General features: G+C 44.4%; 1 protein-coding gene across 2 annotated transcripts in view; it reads right to left on the reverse strand.

Moving 5' to 3' along the window:
* Positions 1-20,984, reverse strand: part of SRGAP3 (SLIT-ROBO Rho GTPase activating protein 3) — a 229,785-nt gene extending 208,801 nt beyond the window's left edge. For both annotated transcript variants that reach the window (XM_063114225.1, XM_063114223.1), the window contains exon 1: positions 20,918-20,984. In XM_063114225.1, coding sequence (XP_062970295.1) covers positions 20,918-20,984 — 67 coding nt within the window. The remainder of the gene's footprint in view (positions 1-20,917) is intronic.
* Between the last annotated feature and the right edge of the window lie 5,113 nt (positions 20,985-26,097).

Consider the following 26,097-nt stretch of genomic DNA (forward strand, 5'->3'; position numbering starts at 1 on the left):
TCATGGACTGGGGAAGCCAACCAATAGGCCAATAGGTAGACCTCACTCCCCTTGCCTGGTAGCAGCCAACCGCCATGAGCTAAGAGCCCTTGAAGATTTCCCTGCTCTGGGTAAAGTCCCTGCAATTTCTACCACCAAATACCAGAGCTCCATAAAAAGATTCAGTTCTTCTCTGTCTCTCCCAGACCCCAGCAACCAAAAGAAGTTCTGTGCCTGGAGGGAGGAACCTTTGGAAAGGAGCGTGCTGCATGTGACACTCAGGGCTTCCAAGCAAAAGCCGCCCGGCTCAGGGCCCACCTGAAAGCAACTGTGTCTTAACCACCTCCAGTAAATCCATCTGGTCTCTCTGTACCCCCATCCCCAGCCCACACCATCTTCTCAGGGCAAGGATTGTCAGCCAGCTCCCAGAAGAGAGGAGACCACTATCTGCAAATATCAGGAGGGCTCTGCTGTGCAAGAGGAAGCCATTGTTCTACACAGCTCCAGAACAGACCCACAGCATGGAAGTCACAAAGGTAAAGATTTGGGTCAATATAAGGAAAACCACTGGGAGCCTCGGAGCCACGCACACAAACAGCTGGGGCTGTTTGCAGAAATGAAAGAATAAGGGGCTGGCTGTGCATGAGCCACAGGTACATTTTAGGAGCAGCTGTAAAGGCATTTCTGCTCCCTCCCCTTCTCTCCACCCCCACCCCCAAGGGACTCCCAGCTGCCACCCACTGCTGGGGAGGTGAGCACAGAGTCCTTGATGGCACCTTAGGGATATCTCTGACAGTGTGGGGTGGGACCTTAAAAACTAACCATGACACGGGGCATCGCAAACTCCAGTACCCACAGGGGCTGGGCAGGTCAGGTGAACAGCTGGAGCAGGTGAGAAAGGGGGATGTGGACAGTGGCCAAGCAGGGGCTCAAGTCCTGTCAGAGAAGGGCGATCAGCATTCACCTCTGGCCAGTGCTGCCACATAGGAACAAGGGCCCAGCACTGCCAGACCCTCTGACTCTTTAAAAAGGTGCTGGAAGTCTGGATTTTATGTGAAATCTTCTCACTTTTACATGTTGGCATCTAATTCACATTCTTAAAAGACACAGTGCAGGCCAAATAAAACACATCTGTGAGCTGGATTTGGCCTTTGTGCTGTCCGTTTGCAAGCTCTGTATGAAGGTTCAGCTCTCCAAAACTACCAGTAATGTACAAAAGAGATCCCGCTCCCCATCTCTGAGAAATAAGGCAGGGGATCAGGGGTGGGGTAGGTGCGGTGACATCCATTGCCCAAATTACTTGTTAAGAACTGGACGTTTGCATTCCCATTCTGACAAAATGGCTGCATCCAATCAGTCTCTTTAATGTGTCCTTTCCTATATCAGAGAGCAAGATTTCTACTTCTGTTATGAAAATTACGTTCTTCTGCTGGGCTGCAGAAAGCCGAGAATAATAGGGTTGGCAGAGACCTTACATGTCACCTAGAACAAATCTCTCTCTAATGCCTAAATCCGCTCTCTGACAAGCTTTTGCTGGGGCACATCACTCAGCCTCCAACACCTACTACGCCAGGGAGATCAAGGCTTCCTGAGGCTGCCCGCCTGTCCCTTCAAGACAGCTCTAATTGTTAGAAAGGTCTTCCAGACACTAGGCTTCTATAAACGCAGCCCCAAATCAGCTTAGGTTTTTTGGCAGCTGCCTCTTGGTGACTCACACCAAAACTCACTGTCAACGAGAACCTTAAGTCCTTTTCACAAGTGCTGCTGCTGAGCACGTCTCTCCCCAGTCTGTTCTTGGCCAGCTGCGTTTTCAGACATAAGGGCAAGACTTCACACTTTTTCCTTGTTAAATTTCAACACACCTACATGTGGTGACGAGGTGGCCATCCATCAACAGGTAAAAATCTTTGTTAATTTCCCAGATTCTTTTAAGAGGATCATGACCCTACCCCTGCCCCACGGACTGTGGAAACTGATGGCTCTGAATTTCATCGATCACACAGATGGCACTGTGGCTCTTGCCAGTGAGCACAACCTGCTGTCTACCTTCTCCAAAGCCCATCTGCAGGGGATAATATTTATGGAGGGTTGACTGACGGTTGATCCATTCCTCCAGATCAAAAAACTCAAATGCCCACAAGAGTCAAGCAGGCAACAGTGGAAGAAGACAGCTAATTTCTGCCACTGAGAACGAAGGCTTAGTGTTTCTAGATTTTCCTGTTTTGCAAGAGATGCTAGATTTTTTTTAACTCTCTTGATTTTTAAATGTTGGAAAATAATTCATTTTTGTACACGTTACAAAGGCCAAGCAAAACACACTAGTGGGTCTAAATTTTCCTGCAAGCTGCCAATTCTGATGTAGATGTTCTAAATTTCACTCTTGAATCGAATGGAACCCTCAAAATCTGGGTAAGAATAATAACAAAGATCACCTACTGAGTGTGGCCCATGTTCCAGACATTGGGTAAGCACTGCACATGGATTATCTCATTTAATCCTCACAGGAGTCCAGTGAGGTGCCTACTTGAAGGAGGAAGAAACTGAGGCATGGATAGGGAAGATGACTTGCCCAAGGTCAAGAACTAGTAATGATGAAGCCAGAATTCAGTCCTGGGCCTCTCTCATTTCACAGTCCAATGCAGAGTCTTCAGACCACACTGTTTGGGCAGAATTGCTTTTCATGAATTATTCTTTGGTGTTAAAATGATAAGTGTACATTGAGGGATTTTTAACTACTAAAAATGCATCATAGTGACTACTACAGGGGTGACTAAGGACACCTTCCACCATATCACCAGGTCCTTATTGGCCTCTAGCAGCTGGTCAAAGGCAAACACAACAGCACTTCTCCTCGGGGGAAAGTGTCTTGTCCTTGACCCCAACTTCCAACTCATCCTTAGGGAGAGGTGATGAAGGTTTTACTTGAAATATTGACAGGGAGACTCCACTGTAAAATTTGTAGGATGGAGGCAAGTTGGAGGCATTTTTATATCACAGACACGGAATCACTTATTAAGCTATCATACAATTCTCAGGTATAACCCAGCCTGATGAGCTTAATTTGAGACAGAAAATAGAGTATAACTTCTTGGCCTGATCCAAAAGTGGCGAACCCCAATGCCTGTAGACACCAGGCAGCTTAGGTAAATGAGTGAAGCAGTGGGTGTGAGAGAAGGCAGTGTGAGGACTGGGGTCTCCTGAGCCCGGGAGAGATAGCAACTCAGGAGCTTATGCCTCATCTAAAGATGGTCGCTATTTGGTAAAGGGCCACAAAAAATGACACATTGAATATACTGACTATCCTGATTTGAGCATCACATATTGCACACAGGTATTGATATTCAATGCTCTACCCCACAGATATGTGCAATCAAGTATGTTTCAATAAAAATTAATTAATTAATTAATTAAATATGGCAGCTCTGGCTGATTGGTTACCATATAGGAATGGGAACCCAGTGTGGCCAGATCATTCCATTTGCTTTTAAAGAATCAGAAATACAAATATTTATATGAAGTCATCCAATTTTGTTGTGCATCTCAACAAAATACATCACTGGCCTTCAAGCCACCTCTGCTCAATGCTCAGCATTGGTCTGGAAAAAAATAAGTTGAATTTTTCTACCATTGAGTCCTGAACTGCTTCAAACATCTGGAGAAGGGGAGAGACATCCAAAAGGCGTTCATAAATCCTTGGGGGCTAAACTACCCAGCTCCTGGTTGCATGGCAGGCACACCATGGAGCAGTGCTGAGGATGCAGACTGGATTTCATTGATTCTCCATGGATGTCTTTGCAGAGAGAGACAGCCACACCCTGACTTGATCATAGGCTTGGTGGTTAAGTTCTTGGGGGCGATAGAAGAAAGATCAACAAGGTTGGAGAGGGAGGGGAGTGTTGACCTCTAGCAAGCTGAAAGCCAACTCTATTTACTCCTCTTCAAATCAGGGTCATGAGTAAGGGCATAAAAATCCACCCACTGGAAGGAAAGGACACCTTTGTGAACCAAAATTCCCAGAAGCTGTACTTCCAAGGAAATCAAAGGTCAAGTCGTGGTGGGTCCAGGTTTCTGACACTCTCTCTTCTCGTTTGTGGCTGATTAGACCTGGCAGCATCTTGGAGAGAGGTGGGGCAGTTGTCTGGGCTGGTCCCTACAGGAAAGGAGTCAGATACTCCACAGGTCAGTGTTCTCCAGACCAGCTTTGGTTACCCTGGAGCACTAGAGCCAAGTTTCAGGTATGGGCTTGGAGGGGAGGCCTGCATACCTAACCTACCTAGGCCAAAGGAGCTCTCCACATGGAGAACTGAGAACTCACCAGAATTCTGCATTGGAGTGTTTAGCCACAGCTTTGGGACAGGAGTTCATTTCCCAGTCAGTGGCGTTTGTCATATATCTCTCTCTGGAATCTTCTGGAGAGAGGCCAAGAGCTCCCTGGATAAGGGACAGGGTGGGGTCCAGGTGTGAGGTCTGGCATCCTAACCAAATGCCAGTTTGTTCTTACTCCATTCACATTCCTATCCATTCGCAGGAGAAATTCCTCTCAGGGCTAAAGATCTGAAAAAGTATAGCTTCTATTGACAAACTGGTAGTTTTTCCTTTATAGTTACTATTAAACTTCACATCTTTAGAGTCAGTTCCATTCTACTAAGCTCTCTCTGCTTCCTGGTTCTGTCTGTCACAGGATTCACTGTTTCTCTAGATGGTAACCACTGTTCATTAGCATCTACTGTATGTCTGTTTTAGCCTGAATGCTTTACATCAATGCCCGAGGTAAGTATTATTGTCCTTATTTTATAGAGAAGGAAGCTGAGCCTCAGATAGATTAAAAAACTTGTCCACAATTAATATGTGGCAGAACTGGAATTTGAGCCCAGAGCTAACAGACTCCAGAGTCTGCAGTATTACTCATAACTGTGATCATTAATGAGCAATAGGTAACATCTACCGAGTCCTTACTAAGCACTGTGCTAAGGGTTTTACATGCATTATCTATCTCATTTAACCCCCTACATAACTCTTTGAAGTGAGATTATTATCTTCTCTTTACAGATAAGGACTTGCCCAAAGTCACACAGCTAGAAAGTAGCAGAGCTGGGTTGCAAAACCCTGGTCAGTTCAGTACCAGCAACCACGTTCCCAATTACTAGGCCTGCCTTCCTTGGTTTCCTGCCATTTTCAGACTGGATGGTCCTGCTCCATCTCATCCAAATACTCAATTAAAACACTGAAAAGGACAGGGCCTTTTGGCAGGCCACTAGAGACCTCACCTACGCTGACAGTGGTCTGAGCAAGAATCGGAACTGTTCAAACAATTATGGACCCATCTGATGGTGCTATGGGTCTGGCTTGTGCTTAGGGAACTGGCACAGGAAACGGGGAAAGAAAGAGCAGATTCAAGGCAATACATGAAAAGGGGCCAAGGGAACCAGAGCTGAGATGGGCCCCTTCCTTCTACCCCAGGGCTCCAGTCTTTCCCCCACCCATTCAGATGATAATTATCAGGGTCTTGGAGGTACCAGAGCCCCACAAGTTGAACCCCAGATAATCCTTCCAGTTTTGTCAAGCTACTAGAAATTTTCCCACTTCCAGGGTAAATAAGGGATTTTGTGATTTACCAGCCAAGGTCTGGGGTGGAGGCCAAAGACAGCCTTTGTCTGAGGAGCCCCAAGAAGCCTCATTTCAGGGCTCTGACAGACAGTGTGTGGAACTGGAGACCCGGGGGGGGGGGGGCATTCCCGTTTCTTGGGAGACTTTTTTCCAAGAGTTTCAGGATTTGCCTTTTCACAATCTCTCTTCATTCATCTTGCCCCCCTTGGCAACAGCCATCAAGCATTTGACAGTAATGAGGAGGAGAGAAGCAGCTCTGTCACTTTAGAAAACTGGGCAATTAAATTTTCCTTAATGAAGTTCTTTATTTTCTCCTAGCAATATCATTTCTGTTGTGGACTTGGATGAATTTTTTTTTTTTTTAATTCCTTTAAATAAAAGTGGAAGGTAATGTTTTCTGGAAGACATTCGTGATATTTTCATAAGCCTAAACCAAACTGGGCATGTATTTTCCTCTCCTTGATAGCAATTCCAGAACTTGCTTTGAATGCCTCCTGTGTGGCAGGCACTGAGCACAAGAATTTGAGAATGAATAAAACAAGACCTCCACACTCAATGAGCTCACAGGGAGACAGACACATAAACAAGCCCACTGGAATAGCAGCATGTCCCAGGGAGGAGCTAGACAAAAATAGAAATAATGAACATTTCTGCAGCACTCTAGACTTTACTTTCTCACACACCACCTCATATGATCCTCACAGCAACCACAGTTTAAGGTAGATAATGCCCTCATTTTACAGATGAGGAAGTTAATGGTGACATGACTTATTCAGAAGACAGCTCAGAAATGGAAAATCAGGTCTTATGATTCTAAATCCCACACAGCACCATGATGGCCCCTGATTTAAACCCAATAAATCAAAAGGTTGGTTTCACTTTGCCACCTCTATATCCATCTTTTACAATTTTGAAATAAGAGTATAGAAAAACACGTTCCTCAGTGCATAGGGGAATAATCCAGTAAAAGATTACATTTCATTTCAGCAATCATTCTTACACTATATAATGAATACCATAAAGTTAAGAATAACTTAAATATGTCCTGCAGGTGTCTCTTTCTTTCTTTCCTTTTACAGTTCAGTTGATGTCTGAGCATCTTCTCCAGTAGGAATTTTGCCAACAAATTCTTTGCTTGTTGTCAACTTTATGGGAATTTTTTAGAAAAGTAATACATGCTCATCTTTTAGAAGTTGATCGAAATTAGAGAATTAAGATTTTAAAAGTCTCCTTTTCACTATTCCCTGTCACTACCATCTTGTCCCCTGTCCCTCCAGTCTCCACCCTTTAGTCCCCAAGGGTAAATAAACATCATTACCAATTAGTAAGAACCATCAGACTTTTTTATACACACCCAAATACATAAAGACACACTTTTTTTTTGTTTTAAAAATAAAATTGCAACACACACACACACACTTTGGGTGGTTTTTTTTTTCCTCACTCATCAGTAGTCTACTTGATTATTGGTAAGGACTGAATTGTGTCCCCCAAGTTTTGTGTATTAGAAGCTTGATACCCACGGTAGCTGTTGAGGGTGGGAAATCCTATTATGGTAATTGAAAGATGGGTACTTGAAGAGGTGATTAAGTTGGTGGTTTAACGGTGGTCATGGGCATGGTTCTGAGGGCTTTAAAAAGAGAGCACAAGAGAGTCTCTCTCTCTCTGCTCTGCCATTTTCTGCCATGTGAGACCCCTGCATTGCTGTAAAGCCAACACCAAAGAAGACCCTCATCAGATGTGTTCCCTGGACTTCGGACTTCCCAGCCTCTGGAACTGTAAGCTATAAATTTCATTTTCTTACAAATTACCCAATTCCATGTATTTTGTAATAAGCAACAGAAACAGACTAAAACAATTATTAAATGTTTCTTTTGCTTTCAAAAAAAGATACACAGTGAAGTTAGTGAGTTTGCTATAGTCCAGGGCCAAATACTTCAAGTTCATGAAAGCTGGGGCACTTGTAAAATATAGGTTCCCAGGGTCCACCCCCAGCGATTCTGACTCAAAAGGTCTGAGGCAAGATCCCAGAATCTAAATTTGTTGTTACAAGTTCCTCCCAAGTGACTCTGATGCAGAAGGCCCAAGAACCATACTGGGAGAAACACTACAGTAGGCAAAGAAAGCGTCAGGCCGATCTACGACTTACTAGAACTTTCTTTTCCCAGCTAACCATGCTGGCAACTGTACCTCTACTGATGACTTTTAGTACTTCCCCATCTTACTCTGCTTTCCAACCAGGCACACTTAGAAATGGCTTCACCTGCAGACTCAGGTTCGCCATCCAGGACTCTGAATGCTGATGTCCCACATATCTGTCTGGCTACCATTTTCATTGTTTAATGAATGCTACTGTGTGCTGAGCACTGTGCTAGAAATTCTGACATGTGTTTCAATTAATTCACACATACCCGTGTGCACACACAAACTGTGAGGTATCATTATCCCCCTTTTTCAAATGAGAAAACTGGTGCTCAGAAAAGATAAATGCCTTATCATCCAAGGTCATTTGGCTGATTGGTTGTGCGCCGTGGTTCAAACCCAGATCTATGAGATTCCGCCCAGAGCATGGTTCTCCACAGCCACTGCCTTCCACATTCCGTTTTCTCGGCTCATCTATTTCCATGACTTTAGCTTAACTCTATCCAACCAAGGTGGTTTTCAATCCTCTTCAGTTGATCCCTGGTTTTAATTTCATCTTAAAAGTACTTATTTGCATTTACCGTCCTAAGTAGAGCTATAATAATATTCCTTTTCTGGAACCTTTTTTATCTTTTACACCTGGAGTTTTGTGTTTCTCTTAGAAGCACTGATCTTCCTGACACTTTAAATATTTTGATGACTGCTGACCCTTCTCTAAATGGAGAGATAGTCTGTCTACATCCTAAAGAGCTCAGGAAATAATGGTGGTGAGATAAGCTTAGCCAATATGATTCAACTTTACAGATCAATATCAGAAAATCACCAACAGCATTTTCAACCATTTAGATCCGCTTACTGTAGACACCCCCATGCACTTTGCACCACCCCTTATGTAACACTCAACACTTTTGGAACTACAATTTGTCTTCCCCATAGCATTATAAAGTTTTTGAAGGCTGGCAACACTGTAGGAGCTCAATAAATTTTTGTTAAACTAAATCTATGTGAATGGGCCTATCACATTCTCAGCATTTCTTTCACACTACTCCCGATAACATAATTCTGTGTTTCTGGCAGAAAGCAGTAGGGCCTCTGCCATTTTTGGAGCAGAGTTTTGCTGGTGGTATTATGCCAAGTACAAGATCCAGCAAGTCAGAGATGCTCAGGGTGGGGCCTGAAACATGGGGATAGGCCAAGGAGGGAGTCCTAGATCAGCTGAGGGTCAAGAGACAAATACACTCAAAAGGCCACAACCAGGCAAGAGGTCAGGAGTCCAGATGGTCAGGACAAGAGGTCAAGGAGTAATCAATTATCAGATGTCAGAAACTGAAGTGACTGTTCTTCTGCCTCAGTTTCCCAAGGTGATATATCTTTGAGAGACCCAAAATATCCTATTTGGAAAGGCCACTGATCAAAGTAAAGACATTGTTACTGGCCAATGCTGCTTGCAAGTCTCCTGCTGAGACACAGTTGGAGAAGAGCTGTGTTGCTCAGGCCAGTTCACATTCTTTAGTACAAATTAAATCACAGAAATGACACCCACTTTTTCATGTCCCTGAAGGTGGCTGAGGTATTTCACTGGTACGAGGCCTCTCATGTCATCACTCTCTCTTTCTGATTCCTTTTAAGGCACTATAAGCTATAGAAGATCCCCCTAAGGAGCTGTCTCACCCCACTGAGCTCGAATCTCTCAGTGAGAACTCCACCCACCTTCAGGAATCCAGGCCCTTCTGTTTGACAAATGGCTGGAAAACTTACTGATCTACAGAGAACTGTATTTTGAATAGACCCTCACCAGCAGTCAGAAGCAAGGGGATAGCAGGTTACCATTGTCAGGAGCAGACAAGCAATCAGGAACCCAAAAAGTACCACTGATGACCAGGGAAGCCGTCAGAGAGCAATGACAAGGAAAAGAAAGGTGTACCAGGAAACACGTGCCAGCAGTGGGTAACCAGCTGCAGAGAATAAATTCTTTGCCCTAGACAAGAGTCTCCTTTTAGTACTTGTGTCAAAGACAGGATCTGCTGCCTGGGTACCAACAGGGAAGTGAGATTGGAAGGGGCTGTGAAGGGGAAAATTCTAGCTGAAAGTGGCTGGAACAGATGTAGAGCTGGGGGAACTTCTTGACGAGGTAGCTCAGTTTTCCCCAATTTTATACAAATCTGCAAAGTGGCCAGCAGAAGACAATCACCTCACGAGAATGGTTTTCAACAAACCAATAGCCCTCCCTAGAGGACCATCAGAATGGATGTGGGAGGTCATGTTTATTGATGTCCTTACTAGACAAACTCTATTTATTTTTAGACCTTGCTCTATTTCAAGCCCTAGGCCCATCAGCCTCTGATTATTTGCCTATCAGCTTTATGTTTATAACTTTGCGTTAAAGATCTATGATCTCGTTTTTTGTTATGTACAGATATAAAACAGATTTGAGAGAGAGAGATGTGCAGTCTGGAAGGAAGTACACTGAACGTTCATAGTAGTTATCTCAAGTAGTGGCTTCAAGATTCTTTTTTGTTTCTGTTTCTTTTTTTATATTTTTCTGTATTTTCAAAGCTTTTAAAATAATGAGCACGTATTACATCCGTAATCAGAAAAAAGTGTTATAAAAATACAGCTATAGTAATGCATAGCAGCATTATTCGCAACAGCTAAAACGTGGAAGCAACCCAAGTGTCTATTCGCAGATGGCTGGATAAGCAAGATGTGGTCTATCCATACAGCAGAATATTATGCAGCCTTAAAAAGAAAGGAAAAGCTGACACATGCTACAGCATGGGTGCACCTTGACGACATTATGCTAAGGGAAATAAGCCAGCCATAAAAAAAAAAAACAACCTTATGATTCCACTTATGTGAGGTACCTAGAGGAGTCAAATTCATAGAGAAATAAGTAGAATGATGGTTTCCAGGGGCTGGAGGGAGGAGGAAATGAGGAGTTATTACTTAATGGGCAGAGTTACAGTTTTACAAGATGAAAGAGTTCTGGAGATGGATGGGGTGATGGTTGCACAACAACATGAATGTATTTAATACCATTGACTGTACACCTAAAAATAGTTAGGATGGTAAATTTTGTGTTATGTGGATTTTACCACAATAAAAAACTAAATAAATAAGACTCTCATCCATACCATCTCCAGGGTGAAAGACTTGCAGGATCTGATGATTAGAAAAATCTTCAAGCACCTCTCCTCTCCAGCCTCATCTCCCACCTGCTCCACTCCACCTACTTTGGGTTTCAGCCATGCCAAACTTCCCACCATTTCCTAAGTACCCCAGCCCTTTTGTGACCCCCAATGCCTTTGTACATGCTGTTCTCGTTTGACAAAATGCCTTTCACCACCTGGAGAACTTCTACTTATCTTCAAAATCCTACTCAACAGTCCTCTCCTCTGTAAGAATTTCCCCAGCTCTCCCAGGCAAACTTGTAACTTCCACTGTAAGTTTCCACAGTGCGTGTTTCCAGCACTGTCCCAATACTTATTGTACTGTAACATAATTGATCTATTTTTATAACTGTCTTCCCTAGAAAACTGCAAGTCCATCAAAGGCAGGGGTGGGACTACATTTTACCCATTTTTGGGTCCCCATCTCAGACACATACTAGGAATTCAATTAACAGAATATATTGGATTACCTACAATATTCCTGCAAGTGGCCACCAGTTCTTTCATTCCACTCCTTCTGAGCCAGCCGTTAGGTGACTCTGTACAGATACAAGTGTCCGTTCTCTGGATTCTTCATCTGCCTGAGTCACCTCTCAGCCAGGGTTTGGGGAAAGCCCGTATCTGCTTCAAAAACTGCGATCACCTATTATACACCAAGAGCTATTCTAGGCACTAGAAAAACACAAGCAAGAGAAACCAAGGTCCTGTTCTTATAGAGCTTCAATCCTGGCAAAGAGAAGAAACAAAGGAAAAATATATATCCATAAGTGTTCTGCTGAGAATTCAAGTTATCTGATCCCATAGAGAGTTACTACATGGCTAGTTAAGATTTGGTGGTCTGGATGTGGCATGCAGCCCAAGAGCTGAATACCAGGAAGGAGCCAGCCAAATGCAATCCAAGGGAAGAACATTCCAGAAAGAGGGAAAAGCTAAGTGCAAAGGCCCAAAGCAGGTACAAGCTCAGAAAACTCAAGGAACCAGTAGAGGCCAGCACGGCTGGAACCTAATGACAAGGGACAATGCACAGGGGAGGGGAAGAGGTGGGCAGAACACGGCTTTGTAAACTCAGTCTAGGGGCACAATCAGACTGATGTTGTGTGAGGACAAATGCTGGCTGCCATAGAGAGAAGAGACTGCAGGGACAAAAGAAGAAGCAGTGAGAACGGTTAGAACAGTGGTTCTCACTGGGGGTGATTTTGCCCCCCACGGGACAATATCTGGAGTCGTGTTTGGTTGTCGCAACTGGGGGCGGGGATGTTACTGACATCCAGTGGAAAGAGGCCAGGGATGCTGCTAAACATCCACATTACACGGAACAGCCCCACAACAAAGAAGGATCCAGCCCAAAATGCCAATCACGGGTGAGAGCCCGTTTGCTTCAGGAATTGAAGGATGTCACCCCTGGTCCCAGCAAGAGGTGATGATGGTCTGGACAACGATGGTGGAGATGGAGAAGGAAAGAAGGTCACTGCGGTTAATATTTTGAAATATTGAAGGTTTTCTTCCATATTTCCTTAGATTTCTCTGACCCTTTTCAGTGGCGAGGGCATTCTGTGTTCATTGCCTCAGAGACAATACAAAGACAGAGTCAACTCTTGGCTCTTGACTTTCAAAAGCCTAGTCCTCAGGGAGAAGAGAAAGAACCGGGGTTATGGACAACAGCTTTGAGAGAATGATGACCAAGAGAAAGGACACCAGCCCCATTCCTGTGCCCCATGTGGGCACACATGCACACATGCACACTCAGATAAAGACTTCCTGGGCCAAAGGTGAGAGTCAGTAAAGCAAGGTGTATGTAGATATTACGAATCCATAAGGAAAAAATCTGCACCAGCTCCCTCTACAAGCCCAAACAAGCCCAGGGAGGGTGGGTGACGAGGGAACCACCAAATGGATTTGCAGAATCTAAGAACAGAGAGGAGCTGGGTCCCCTTCCCAGGCAGAGCCCTAGGGAGACTCAGGGAAGAAGCAAGTGCTGGGTGTGGCCAACACAGGCCCGAGACAAATGTCTAGAGTCCCTCTTGGCTCTGCGTGGTGTGTGAGCAGCAAGATTGCCCCTGCTGCCTGCAAATTGCCCAGAAGGAGCCAAGGAGACGGGGACACGTGATGGAACAGAGATCACTGGCACGGACTAACCACTGAAGACCCAATAGAAAGGAGGATATCCCAGTAGTTGCCAAAGTAGATTGATGATACACCACAGCAGATGTCCCTACAATAGGCTTGGAGCTGCCTAAATCCCCCTGGACCTTGAGACACAGCTCTGGAGGAAAAGCAAGAGAAATCTCAAATTAATTCTAATTTATTTCTGTCACCCCCCAGCACAATAGAGAAATGTGAAATGGAAACCAAGTCATAAGAAATAAAAACATATTTCTTGTGCACCTGGATTTGTGGCTGAGGTTTGTTCATGCCGAGATGCAAAGGGCCACAGGCTTCTCTGTCTTTGTCTGCTCCATTATCATCTGGCATCAAGTGCACAATCCCAGGGGCAGAGCCGAGGTCCATTCAAGGCACCTCGAACGTTCCCCTGCAGCTGTGTGCAACCCCTTAATGTCACACACAGACGAGCACACCCAACACATAAGGATCAGGGCTGAGCTGTTTCCAAATTACCATTTAAATGGTTGAGCACTGTGTCATGGGAAATGTCAAAACCCACATTTTCTAAGTGACCTCAAGCAGTTGATATCACTTAGACGAACCGGGCATGCCTTTGTTTTACCTCTTCCCCTCGTCAAATTGCCCTCTGAGAAAAGTATTAAAAAATTAAGAAACTGGGCAAGAGGTGAAGAGAAAGAACCCAGGTAATCCACAAACTGTGCAGCCCACCATGTTCCAAAATGTAATCCAAGGAACAGAGTCTTGTGAGAAAAGTCTACAAGTCCCATTAATTTGAGGAAACTCTGTAGTCCTCCCTCAGTGATTCACACAACAAATTCAAGGTCCCTAGAAGTCCAGACCTATTTCACTCAGTTTATCCTAGAACTTCCAAGACCTATTTGAGCACACAACTGTTTTTTGCACCCAGCAGCTCTTCACATCCAATTACATGGGACACACTTCAGGGAATACTGCCCCAAACATAAACTTGCATAATGGTTAAACAAATTAAGAGAATAGAGCCAAAGTCCCATTCCTGGCCAGCCAAGATATTTTATAAACACCAACGAACCATCAGGAATGAATCCTTTCCAAGCAAAACCGAGCCCAGGACAGAGCTTCCTGGTTACTGTATCTGCCAGAAGCTACCAGGCTCAGCACCTTTAGAAAGTCAGCCCCATCCCCTTCCTGTCAGCTATGCAGGAAAGGACTCAGTTTCAGGAACCAGCATGATCTCTTCTCCACCTGGCCTTGCCAATCCTTATCCTGATAGATATCCTTGCCTCATCTTTCTTTCCAAGGTACCACTTAGTTTCACCTCCCCAGGCAGCCACCACCCACCAGAGCAATTCAACTGAATTATGTTTACGGATCACCAACTAGAAGGCAGGCACTAGACTAGCAGGGAGCCAAGCAGTTAAAGCTTCCACCTTCGTGGAGATGTAGTCTAGAAGTCACCTGAAGGCCAGGGCTCTCTGAGCATCAGTTTCGACATCTGAAGAAAAAATAGGAGAGCTGGCCTAGAAGGCACCTAAAATTTCTGGTTTTGTATTTGTAGGTTGGTGGAGTGGGCTGGCTGGCGAGAGGTGGATCTGGTGGCCTCCATCAGAGTCATGCCAGCATGCTTCTAGTGGGCATTTTCCCAAAGATGACTCCCTGGGGTGGCAGTGAAGAGATCTGTCATACCCCAATGGCATCAGGTGGGGACTAGGAGAGATCTGATTAGCAGGAGTGTGAAATGTTGGGAAGGATAGGAAGTCAAAGATTAAGACCCATCCCAGACTGACTCCTGCTGAAGGACGCCTAGGCTACAGAGCCACGTTGCCTGGCATGCGTGCTCCTTTCCTGCACCACTGGAAGTCAGGAAGACTAGCTCTGCCAATATGTGCTGTGCAATCCAGTGCAATTTATTTTATTTCTCTGAACTTCAGCTTTTCATCTACAAAATGATAATAACGACTATCTCACAGAGTCATGGGGATCACAAAATGAGATACTCTATATATGACTGAGACATAGACACTAAACAAAAATGAATTACCTCCCACTGCTAAATAAAGCTGTATAATATAGCCTGTAAGAGTCACTGAATGAATGAAAAATAGGGGTTTCTGGAAAAAAGAGATCATCCCTAGTATATAAATTCTGGTGGTAAAAACTCCAGAAATGGCCAATATGGACCCTCAGATTCATTGATTTCCCCAGCCTGGGAGGGGCCTGGAGTGAAGTGCTCCCCAGATCACACCCCACTGAGAAGTGGCAGACCCTACCTCTGGCTTTCAACCCAGCAGTCTTCACCAGATCTCCACTAATAAACACCTTCTCTACCAGGGATGAGCAAGAAAATTCAGCAAACCGTGAAGAATATTTTTTTTCCCAGTAAAACCCTTACTTTCAATGAAACAAGAAGTACAGATGTCGTTATGGGCTGAATGTTTGTGTCCCCTCAAGCTCCACATGTTGAAGCCCTAATCCCCAATGTGATGGTATCTGGAGGTGGAGCCTTTGGGGTATGATTAGGTTTAGATTAGATCATGAGGGTGGGACCCTTAAGGGATTAGTGCCCTTATAAGAAGAGGAAGAGAGAGATTTCCCTCTCTCCCCACAAGCAGGCACTGAGGAAAGGCCATGTGAACACACAGCAAAAAGTCAGCTGTCTACCAGTCAGAAAGTGGGCCCTCAGCTGAAACCCAACTTGCCAACACCTTGGATTTCCCAGCCTCTAGACTGTGAGAAATAAATAAAAGCCACCCAGTCCATGGTACTTTTTTATAGCAGCCTGAGCCAACTAATACAGATGTCAAAGAACGTAACTTTGAGCTACGAGTTATAAGATTAAAACTTATCAGCCACTCCCTCAACCAACTGTATGCCAAGCACACTAGGGAAACAAAGATGACCATAGGCACCCCTGCCCTCGAGAGATCATGGCCAAGGGCCTAAACACAAAATTGTAATTAAGGATTATAAGGTTCAGAATAGATCTGCCCAGGAGAGAGTATATATTTGAGCAGGCAGTGAAGGATGATCAGAAGCTAGCCAGCCATAAAAAGAAGGGGGCGTGGAGGGGCATTTTAAGCAGAACAAGGGCACAAATGGGGAAAGATTTGGAGATGGGAAAGGGCATGGAGGATCTGGAGAAAAAGGACTGGTCTAATGTGGTTATAAGGGCACAGGCCTATCGTAGAGAAAGTGACAAAAGATGAAACAGGAAAATTGGCTGAGGCCCTATCACCAAGGCCTTTTATGGACTTCAACTTGTGGGCCAGAAGTTGCAAACTGGCATCCCAACAGGCTAAGGCTGTCCCATCCTCCTGACATGTTTGTTCAGGCAGCAGAGTGTTTTTAAAAATTTGAGCCACCATTTAAAAATCAGGAGATTTTGTTTGAAGATCCAGATTCCCTTGAAATACTGAAAGAACTGACCCTTCTGGGCTCACATTCCTGCCTGGCAGGGACAGGCTAGAGCCGAGCAGTGGCTCCTGTAGATGAACTCCCCCACTGGCTACAGTGACTGTGATTCCCAACTGTTTCCCCAACCTAGCCTGCTTTCCTCATTTAATCCTGTTGAAATCAGCGAGCCTTCCTAAGGAGGTCTTCAAAGACTAAGACTAAGCTCATGCTGGTGCTCATTGGATAGTTTTTTGTGTTTGGGGATTTTTTATTTCGTTCTTTTATTTTTTCACCATATTTCAAGAAAACTCATAGAAAGCAAAGAATGTATCCTATACTTTGCATCTCTCACAATACCCAGCACAAGACTAAGCACAAAGTAGATAATCAATGTTTGTGGAATAAATGCATAAATGAATGAGTACATACGTGCACCTTGTGATTATCCTCAACACCTGCTCTTCTTTCCCCAAATTCTAGACTCGTGCTATTAAGACAATGGCCTAAAATGAATATAGATGTGTGTGATAAAAAATAAAACGCTAAAGTCCATCACTGCATTTCTATTCCAATATTCTATTAGATTGAAATGGAAATAGAAACTCTGAATAAATGCAGAACAGACCATTATGTCTGGCATCAAGATGAATTAGAGCCCAGAATACTGAGCATGCCTGCAAATAAGATTAGCAAACACTATCAGTGATCTTTGAGGAAATTATGGAGAATAGGATAGGTGCCAAAAAGCTGGCATGGGCAAATGCTACTCTGATTTTCAAAAAGAGAGAGAAGTCAGAGCTTATCAGTTCCAGACTAGAAAATGTGGGCAAGGTTCTCAAGCAGATTTGTAAGGGGTTGCTTATGAGCACCTAGGATAGGAAGTAATGTCCACTTGGAGCCAGCACAGGGCCATCAAGAAGAAATCATGTTAAATTCATTTAATTTTCTTCTCTCTGACAAGGCTCCTAGCCTAATGGACTGGATAAATTCAGCAGGCAAAATATATATGGTGCAATAGGGGGTGAGCAGCAAAAAGGGCTAATTCAACCCTTGGGCTACATTAATAGAAGTATTACAGACAGCATAAAGGAGGGGAGAGTTGTTGTCTTTCTTTGACCACATCCTGAGAATTGCATTTAGAATTTTGTACCACTCTTGAAGTAGGACACAAGTAGTATGATTTTTTGGAGGTCCTTTTGGCACAACTTCTTTCAAAAACGAAAGCATTCATCCAGATATCCGGCATCTATTGAAAAACTGAAAGATCTAGCTGGGCCTACATTCCTAAATGGCAACATCTGGTTGAACCCAAGTAGTAACTGCCCATTTAGACAGTGCATGTGCTCTTAGATCCACCATGATCATCACCACCCCTTCTTTCATTGCCCTCACTGAGGTGGTGTAATCATCTCCCTTGGCCAGCTCCACTTGGCCAGACATTGGAACTTGCAGCCCAGGATGCAGTAGCTCCAAAGGAGAGTGAAGACAAGTGGTAGTGAACCATCTTACCTAAGCAAATGAGGATAATCAGACTCAGGGCTATAATCAGAGGCTCTAAACACACAATGGGCAGTCATAGAGAAGAAAAATCTGTCTTGTTCTATGAAGTCCCAAAAAGAAGGAACTATAGAACCAATAGGTGGACGAGAAGCATATTTAACACAAGATAAGAAAAACACTAACAAGAGCTGTACAAAGGTAGATTACATGGGCTTGAAACGTGGTGAGTTCCCCATCACTGGAAATGTGCAAGCATATGGTTTACAACCGCTCTGCAGCTACAAAAAGGAATTCAAGTATCCTTTGAAGCAAGAGAAGGCATGAGTCTAAAATTTTTTACAATAGAAAAAATGTTCTTTTAAAACATTTGCCTTTGTTAGGTCAGTAAATTCTTCAAAAAGAGATAAAAGAGAGTAGGTCAACAAAGATGTCAGCATCATTTTTAAAAATCAAAAGTTTCCTTAACACAATTTACAGAGAATGTCTGTCTAACTAGGTGGACTGTTTGCACCAAACTGGCCAAATGATGCCCAGGGAGAAGGATAACTGGCGTCAGGCATTGTTTTTGGTGATTGGTAAAATGTTCTTCAGAGACAAGTGACAAAGGCGACAGGATGAAAGTAAGAGAGTAAACAATGGGACGCGACCAAGAGGCAGTCAGCCCCCACCACAAAACTGCCATCTGCTACTAACATCAATCCTTCCAGAGGCAGCTTCAAGCAAACAATGTATCAGGAACCAGGCCTGGGAGAAAACAGGCCTGTGACCTTGGGCAAGTCATTTAACATTACTGGGGCTCAGTTTCCTCATCTCTGAAACTGAGCTCATACTACCCCTTCTGTATATTATGTGGGCCAAGAGCAGTGATGTCTGGGAGTGAGCCATAGAAACTGTAGAGCCCTATACACACATCAGAAATTATGATGATGATTAACAAATAGAATTACGAAAGAAAAGATTTCAGAGGGTCTTGGGTACAGCAGTATTCTAACCTAATTTTTGTGGGTGTTAACTCTATAGGAATAAAATCAAACTCCTTTAACCGGAATGCAGAGAAATTTAAAGTCTGGAAGAGACAAGATTATTTGGACAAATTTCCTGATGAAATTTATTACCTGGTACTTGCTGATTAGTTGTTAAAATAAAGATAAAAGGTAAAAATAAAAAAAGAATCAGCCAGAGCAATCAATGCTTAATTGGTCCTCAAGCAAAGTTCACTGACTCAGCACCAGCAATCCTTCAAAAACGAGATAAACACATTTCCTACCAATACAATGCTTATGAAAACCCAAACTGTCCAAAATTCAACATCCCTTTCTCTATTATGGCATTTTTCATGGGAACCTCAATTTAAAGAAAAAAATAATCAGCCAAGTTAGTCTTATACATCACAAACTTCCTAAAAAGTGTATATTCAAAGACTAAAACTAGGCTTTTGAATTGAGCAGTTGGGTGAATTCAAATCTTTGACCAATAAGGGCTTGTTTCTAAATTTTCAGCAAGGCTGTAACATAATAATTCACTGTTTTCTACAATGAACTGAAAACTAAAGAGGAGGAGACCGGGGTAGAGGCGGCTTTTCTGCTCCTTTTGCCCTGGGATCTACTCAGAGGTGACTAGCACACCGGGTTTGACCAGAGCTAAAAGGAAAAGACTGTTGGTGAGACTGGATAAAAAATAAAGCCGTCCCCCCGTGGCTGCTCCCCTCCCAAGTTTCCCAAGCATCTGAAGCGTTTGCGGCAGCTGTGATGCCCGGCCTTCGCGCCGCTCCTAGGGACGCCACCCCACTTCCCGGGTCATTGAGTCTTCAGCTGCAGCAGCACCTAGAAGCAAGTGTGGCAACCTCAGGTCACTTGAGCCCCAAATAACCAACTAGCTCAACAGTCCATATGTAAGCTCAGAGACAGGCCTCAATATCCACTGAAGATGTAGGTTGTCTTCAGTCTTCCTGTGAGAGACCACAACACACCCTGTGTCGCAGCAAGGAGAACCATGAGCAGAAAGAAAACGGACGCAGGGAGGCCCAAGCTTCCCTTAGGGTGCATCCTTGGAGAAAGGGTGAGCATAGCACATGGAGCTTTTAGGTTTCCTTTGCCAAAGCTTAGCCTTGGACGTGTGGGTATGGGAGAAGAGTCTGCCTGCCTGCATTTACCTATGCAGTTGTGTCTCTTCTCCTGTTTCGCCTGGCTAGGGTGGATTTAGGGAGCAGCTTCTGAAAGAACCTGGAACCAGCAGCCAGAGGTCATCTCTCCCTCCTGGCAGGAAGGACTAGAACCACGGAACCCAGGCAGCGCCTACCAGCCTAAACTGTACGCCGAGGTACGTTGGCTTTGAATGAAAGCCCATGACCCTAAACTCGTGCGCACAGAGCGACAGGGCTGCACACTGTGAGATAATACATTTTCTGCACCAAGCTCCCTCTTTATGCTTAAATGCCTCCATTAGTCTGGATCAATATGCCCTATAACAGTTAATCCATGGCAACCCAGGCCAGCCGAGAGACACCGACAAAGAAGTGCCGCCCAGGGATGCTGCCTCCCTGTGCACATCCATGTGAATATCAGCCCAGAGAAAGAGGCGGAGGCAAAACAACCACCAAGAACAAAAACCAAAAGGGAGGAAAAAAAGGCAGATCGCAAAAAATATACATCAATATTAAGGGGCTTTTTCCAGGCAGGGAAGGGGAGGAGGCAGCGACTGTCAAAATGGCCTTAGAGTGACATGTCACCGCCAAGATGATGGAGTATTCACGACACTCCTAAAGTCGAGCATAGAATCCTCCTCACACACCTGCAATGCAGAGATTGCTGCCCATTCCGTAATCCACACTCCCAACCCCGGCACTATCTGCAACTGAAACCAGTCCGGACTTGTGCTGCTGACACTGTTCCTACTCACAATAAGATTATTGATGCATAACAACATTTCATGATGGCAGGGAGGAAAAAGGAGGAAAAAAAAAGCCAGAGCAAGAGAAAAAGGAAACGGGAGGAGAAGGGAAACTCTCCCAGCCCTTCTCTCACCTTTTATTTGGGCTTCATATTCAGCGATGATCTCTTTGTCTTTCTTGAACTTAGTTTGAGATGACATCTTCCGACGTGGCCAAAGGAACTGACAGGCTCTTTGATTTATTTCTCCTTTTCTTCCTGAGTCCTCTCTCAAGCCCTGGTAATCACAAGGCTCTGGTCGATTTCACAGGTTTAGGAGCTAATCTCTTTTACTCGGCTGCAGAGCAGGGGAGAAAATCCTTCTCCTTCTGGGAGGAAAATTCTCTTTTACTTGCTGAGAAATGGCTCTAGGAGCTTGCTCTGGTCAGCTCCTCATGCAAAGGAAGAATCACCCTTGGAGCATGGTAACCTGCCCCAGATTTTCAGATTTTCTTCCAAAAAAACAATAATGACCAAGAGCAGTCGCACACACACATGCACACAAACACATTCACGCATGCACACGCACACTCATCCAGACACACTTACACAGCTGTGATGTGCACACACGCTCCCACACTCACACACACTCGCACTCACACACACTCGCTCACTCACTCACACACACACATCCACGAGAGGCACGGCGCCTCCTTGATCGTGCAGCCAACCCTGGCTTGCTTTTGAAGGCTCTGCTAAGGAGATGGTCAGGTTGCCAAAGGGCCAGTCATCTCGCATCCTCCCTCCCTTCGGTGCCTCTGGTCTGATGTCCAGTGAGGATCAAAGCCAGGAGAGCGAGATGGAAGTTTTCCTGCTGCAAGCTTAAGCTCCGGTGAACCCAGGGCTGGACTGCTCGCCCTGCAGGGCTGGCTGAGCTCTCCCCTACCGCCCTCGTCACTAGACTCCGCCTCCCGGATTTTATAACAACTGACACATTGTAGCCTACAGGAGAGCAGAATTCACTGCAAGCAGAAAAGGGGAAGAAAATCTCACAAAAGGGAAGGCAGCAGGAAAAAGAATGGGGCCGGGAAGGCCTCAGAGGCTCCTGCAAATTCCAGCCATCAGCAGTTGGGTTAGGGATTTTTCTTCCAAAAACTAAAGATCTCCCATTTCTTTGTATTGTGCAGTTTAACTCAATCTCTCAAAGCAAAGGCTATGAACAGTTTGTCACTCTGCCCGGAGAGTCTAACACAGGGCTTGACCCATGTAGGGAGGGGCATATATATTTGTTGAGCAATTTCTTGGTGGCAAGAACAACGCAAGGCATTTCAGACATGCAGCCTAGCAAAGCCATTGAAAGCAGGGCTGGAAACAGACGGTGCTGGGTCAGTGGACTGTGGGGTTTGGGGCAAATTAATAACCCATTGAGCCTCAGTTTCCCTGCCAGTAAAATTGTCTTTCTTTGGGGGCTCTTTCATTGACTTTTTGAACAAATATTCACTGAAAGCTTACTATAGGTCCAACACCATTCTGGGCAGAGGGACACAGAAATGATCAAAATAGGCAAATAAAAAAAATCTCTGCCCTCTGGAGCTCCAGGGCCTCCACATCACACAACTCTAGTGAGTCACCACCATTCATGCTAATATTTTTGGCAAAAGCACCACCAGAGCAGAATGCATTGTGAATGATGCCCCCTGGAGTCATACAGGGCAAGAGGCCCTGGGAGAAGACGACGAAAAATAAAGATACTGAGTAAATTATATAATATGGTAGAAGATAATAAATACCATGGGGAAAAAATATTGTAGAGTAGAGGACTTCAGGAATGAGGGGAGTTCTTGGGAGGATCAAATAGAATGCAAACCTAAGCTTAGCACAGTGCCTGGCACATAGTAAGTACTCAATAAATTGTAGCAATTATTATAACGGGGCCATTATTACTACCCATTATATTCCCCCAACAACCTAACAATGTAGGTATAAGGGTCCCTCTTTCCCAGATGAGGGAGCAAAGGCTCAGATACGGGAAGTGACTTACCCAAGGTCACCAACATGTGAACCCAAACTGTCTTACACCAGATTCTGCCTGTGGAAATGCCGGAAGTCTCCTGCATGCTACAAGGGAGATCAAACCCATTTCATGTGTACTTAGAGTAGAATAAGATTCATTCTGTAAAAATGGAATCAAGCCCCAGAGGGCTGATGGCTGGAATTTCACATATGAAGACTATCATTAATAAGTATTGTCCCCTCAGTGTCCCCTGAGAGAAAATTTCACAAATTTCTCAAGATCAATATAATTTTCCATTTGCCCTTTTCTGAGTGTATAATAAACGATTTAACTTGGACTCAAAAATGAATAGATTATCTATGCCAGTCCATGGAGGCTTCCTGGAGGAGGAGGCAGCTGCAATGGGTGTCCTAAACAGGCATGGTGAGGAGGGTGAGGTAGAGTGGGGTATTCCTACAGAGCGAGCAGAACGTGAGCTAGGGCCCCCAGCTGGCAAAGCACAGGACTTGCTTGGAGCAAGCACAGGGAGAAGCCAAGTTGTGGAATCGGGGGGCTTATTCTAGCTTCATGCTTGGACACAGGAAATCACAGAGTTCATAAACAGATGCCACTGTCCCACAGCTTGTGCTGTCACCCCCCTGCCTCTCCCTTCCCATGGGCACACTCAGGCCTTCTGCTGTGCCCTTCTGACTAGTTCAAAACAGCAAAAGCCTCACATGTCACCTAAGAAGGATATGCTTGGGGATTAGCATCTCCGCCTCAAACCTAGATTCTCAAAGAAAAATGGGAGTTAATACCATGCACCTTGGAATGTGACAATCTAGATTCCTTCCTGGCTCTGCTATAAGCCCTGAGCTCGTGAGAACTTGAGCAAGGGACTTACCCTGCTTGTGTGCCCACTGGTGGCAGGAACTCAGTAAAGTGTCAGCTATTTTTGCCGTTATTAAAATTTTAAATCCACAAATATTTCTAGGACAACATGTGTAGGGCATTGAACCACAGAAATGTCACAAAGAGCCACATGAAGCTGAAGCAGAGTATGGGATAGAGCTATGTGCTGAAAGTTGGAAGAAGCTGGATTTTGGAGTAAGACAGATGGTGAGCTACATTCTGGCTCCACCACGGGCCAGCTGTGTGTGGGGCCTTGGGTAGCTTCTGTACCTCTTCTGAGTCTCAGTTTCCTCCTCTGTCAAATAATGCCGATTTTACTCATTGCACAAGACCCAGTGTGACCAGGCATTTAAAGTGCCTGGCACAGAGCCAAAGCCCCATGGGTGTCATTTCTTTTTTAGGGCCTAACCAAGATACCCAGGTTGGGAGTATAAAGAGAGAAAAGAAGAAAAACGGGGAAAGAGGGAAAGGTCTGTGTCCCCTGCAAATCCATCACCACACACCATGAGCCCACATCATCTGAAATCTTCTATCCCAAAGAAGAGGTGGGAGAGATCTGGCAGGTCCCCTGGCAACACAGCCTCACCCTTTCCCCTGCAGTCTCCCCCACAGCTCACCCAGTCCCCCAGCTGCCCTCTGTGACACCCCCTCTGTATGGCCACTTCTTCCTCGCTGTAGAGAACCAACTACCATCTCTCATGTTTACCCTTCACATGGTAGTAACAGAAACCAGATTTCTCCGCAAATGAATGTGGTATGTGTCAGGGGAGCTGTGCTACCCGCCAAGGTCAGAATACCCCCTGGAAGGGTATATTCCATTTCCCTCAGGCTTATTTCCTAAATTCTTTTAGATATTCCTGAATTATACTAATAGCTAGTATTTATTGAGCCTTCCCTCTGTATAGACACACGGCCAAGCACTCTATGTAGATTTTATCACTGATTTCTTGCTGCAACCCAATGCATCAGCCGCTATAATCATTTTTGTCTTAAAGCTAGGGAAACAGCAGTGAAGTCATTTGCCCAAGATCACACAACCAGCTAGCAACTGAATCCCATTCCAGCCAGGGTCTAACTGGCACCAGAGCCCAAGGACTTCACCATTGACCAGGACACAATTCCACCCCAGAGGATATTGCTGTCAAGAATTAACATCTGTTTTTATTCTCTATAATTACATTTGCTTCAATACAGTGTTCAACCTAAAGTTTTCCATTAAAGAGAAAAAAAAGAATTGGGGGTTAAAAATATAAGGAAAACATGTCACAAATGACCAATGTGAGGATTAAATTACAGATGAGTAATACAAAACCCACTGAACTGGTTTCTTTTCCTGGTAGGAAAAAAGAAAAAGACTCCACTTGAAGGAAGAGCAACGAGAATCGTTTTTGGTTTAAGGCAATTTTATTTTTCTGCTCAAATATGAACACCGTCCCCTCTCCCAATATGACGAGTTTTGTGACATTCTCCAGGTTGCTACTGGCTAAGGCATCCTTGGCCAGATCAGTGAGTAGCTCTGCCCTTCAGTCTCCACTCTGCAGAATGAAAGCAACAGCAGAATGCAGCTCGTCAGTGCAGGCGCCGGATACAGTTAGGATCGGGGATGGCAACAGGCCTTGTCTGTACATACTGCTTTATACTTTGCAAAGCCCTTTCCCATCATTTGTCTTATTTTGTTCTCAGAATAACCCTGGGGGGTCAAGTAGGGCTGTTTTTAATCCTCGTTTTACTGATAAGGAAATGAGTGGCTACTTGGGAGCTTTGACATGAGAATGATTTCATAGCCTCAAGTGTAAGGATGGCCTTTCTGTGTCACGAGACCTGTAAGCCGGAAAAGCCTGACAAATTCAATGACATAACAATATTTTCAAAATTCTCCCTGACAAAAACCACCATAGCAAAGTCAAAGACAAACGGCAAACTGAGAGATAATATTTGCAACACATATTACAGGCCAAGTACTAATTTCTCTAATGCACAATGCAAATACTTGTACATGATGTTCATACAGAGAACTATCTGCAAAAACCAAAAGATTAATGCAACTCAAATGTCCACAGATGGATGAACAGATAAACAAAACACGGTGTATCCATACAATGGAATATTATTCAGCCATAAAAGAAACAAAGCACTGATACATGCTATGGTATGAATGAACCTTAAAAGCAATAGGCTAAGTGAAAGGAAGACACACAGGGTCACATTTTATTCAGTCTGTTTATATGAAATATCCAGAACAGGTAAATCCAGAGAGACAGAAAGCAGATTAGTGGTGGCCAGGGGTAGAGGAAGTAGGGAATGAAGAGTGGCTCCCTGACGGGAAGTACGGAATTTCTTTGATAATAATGAAAATGTTTTAGAACTTGCTAGAGGTGATGGTTGCACAACATTGTGATTGCACTAAATGCCACTGAATTGTACACTTTAA

The sequence above is a fragment of the Cynocephalus volans genome, chromosome 11, assembly GCF_027409185.1.
Source record: "Cynocephalus volans isolate mCynVol1 chromosome 11, mCynVol1.pri, whole genome shotgun sequence".
Classification (NCBI taxonomy): domain Eukaryota; kingdom Metazoa; phylum Chordata; class Mammalia; order Dermoptera; family Cynocephalidae; genus Cynocephalus; species Cynocephalus volans.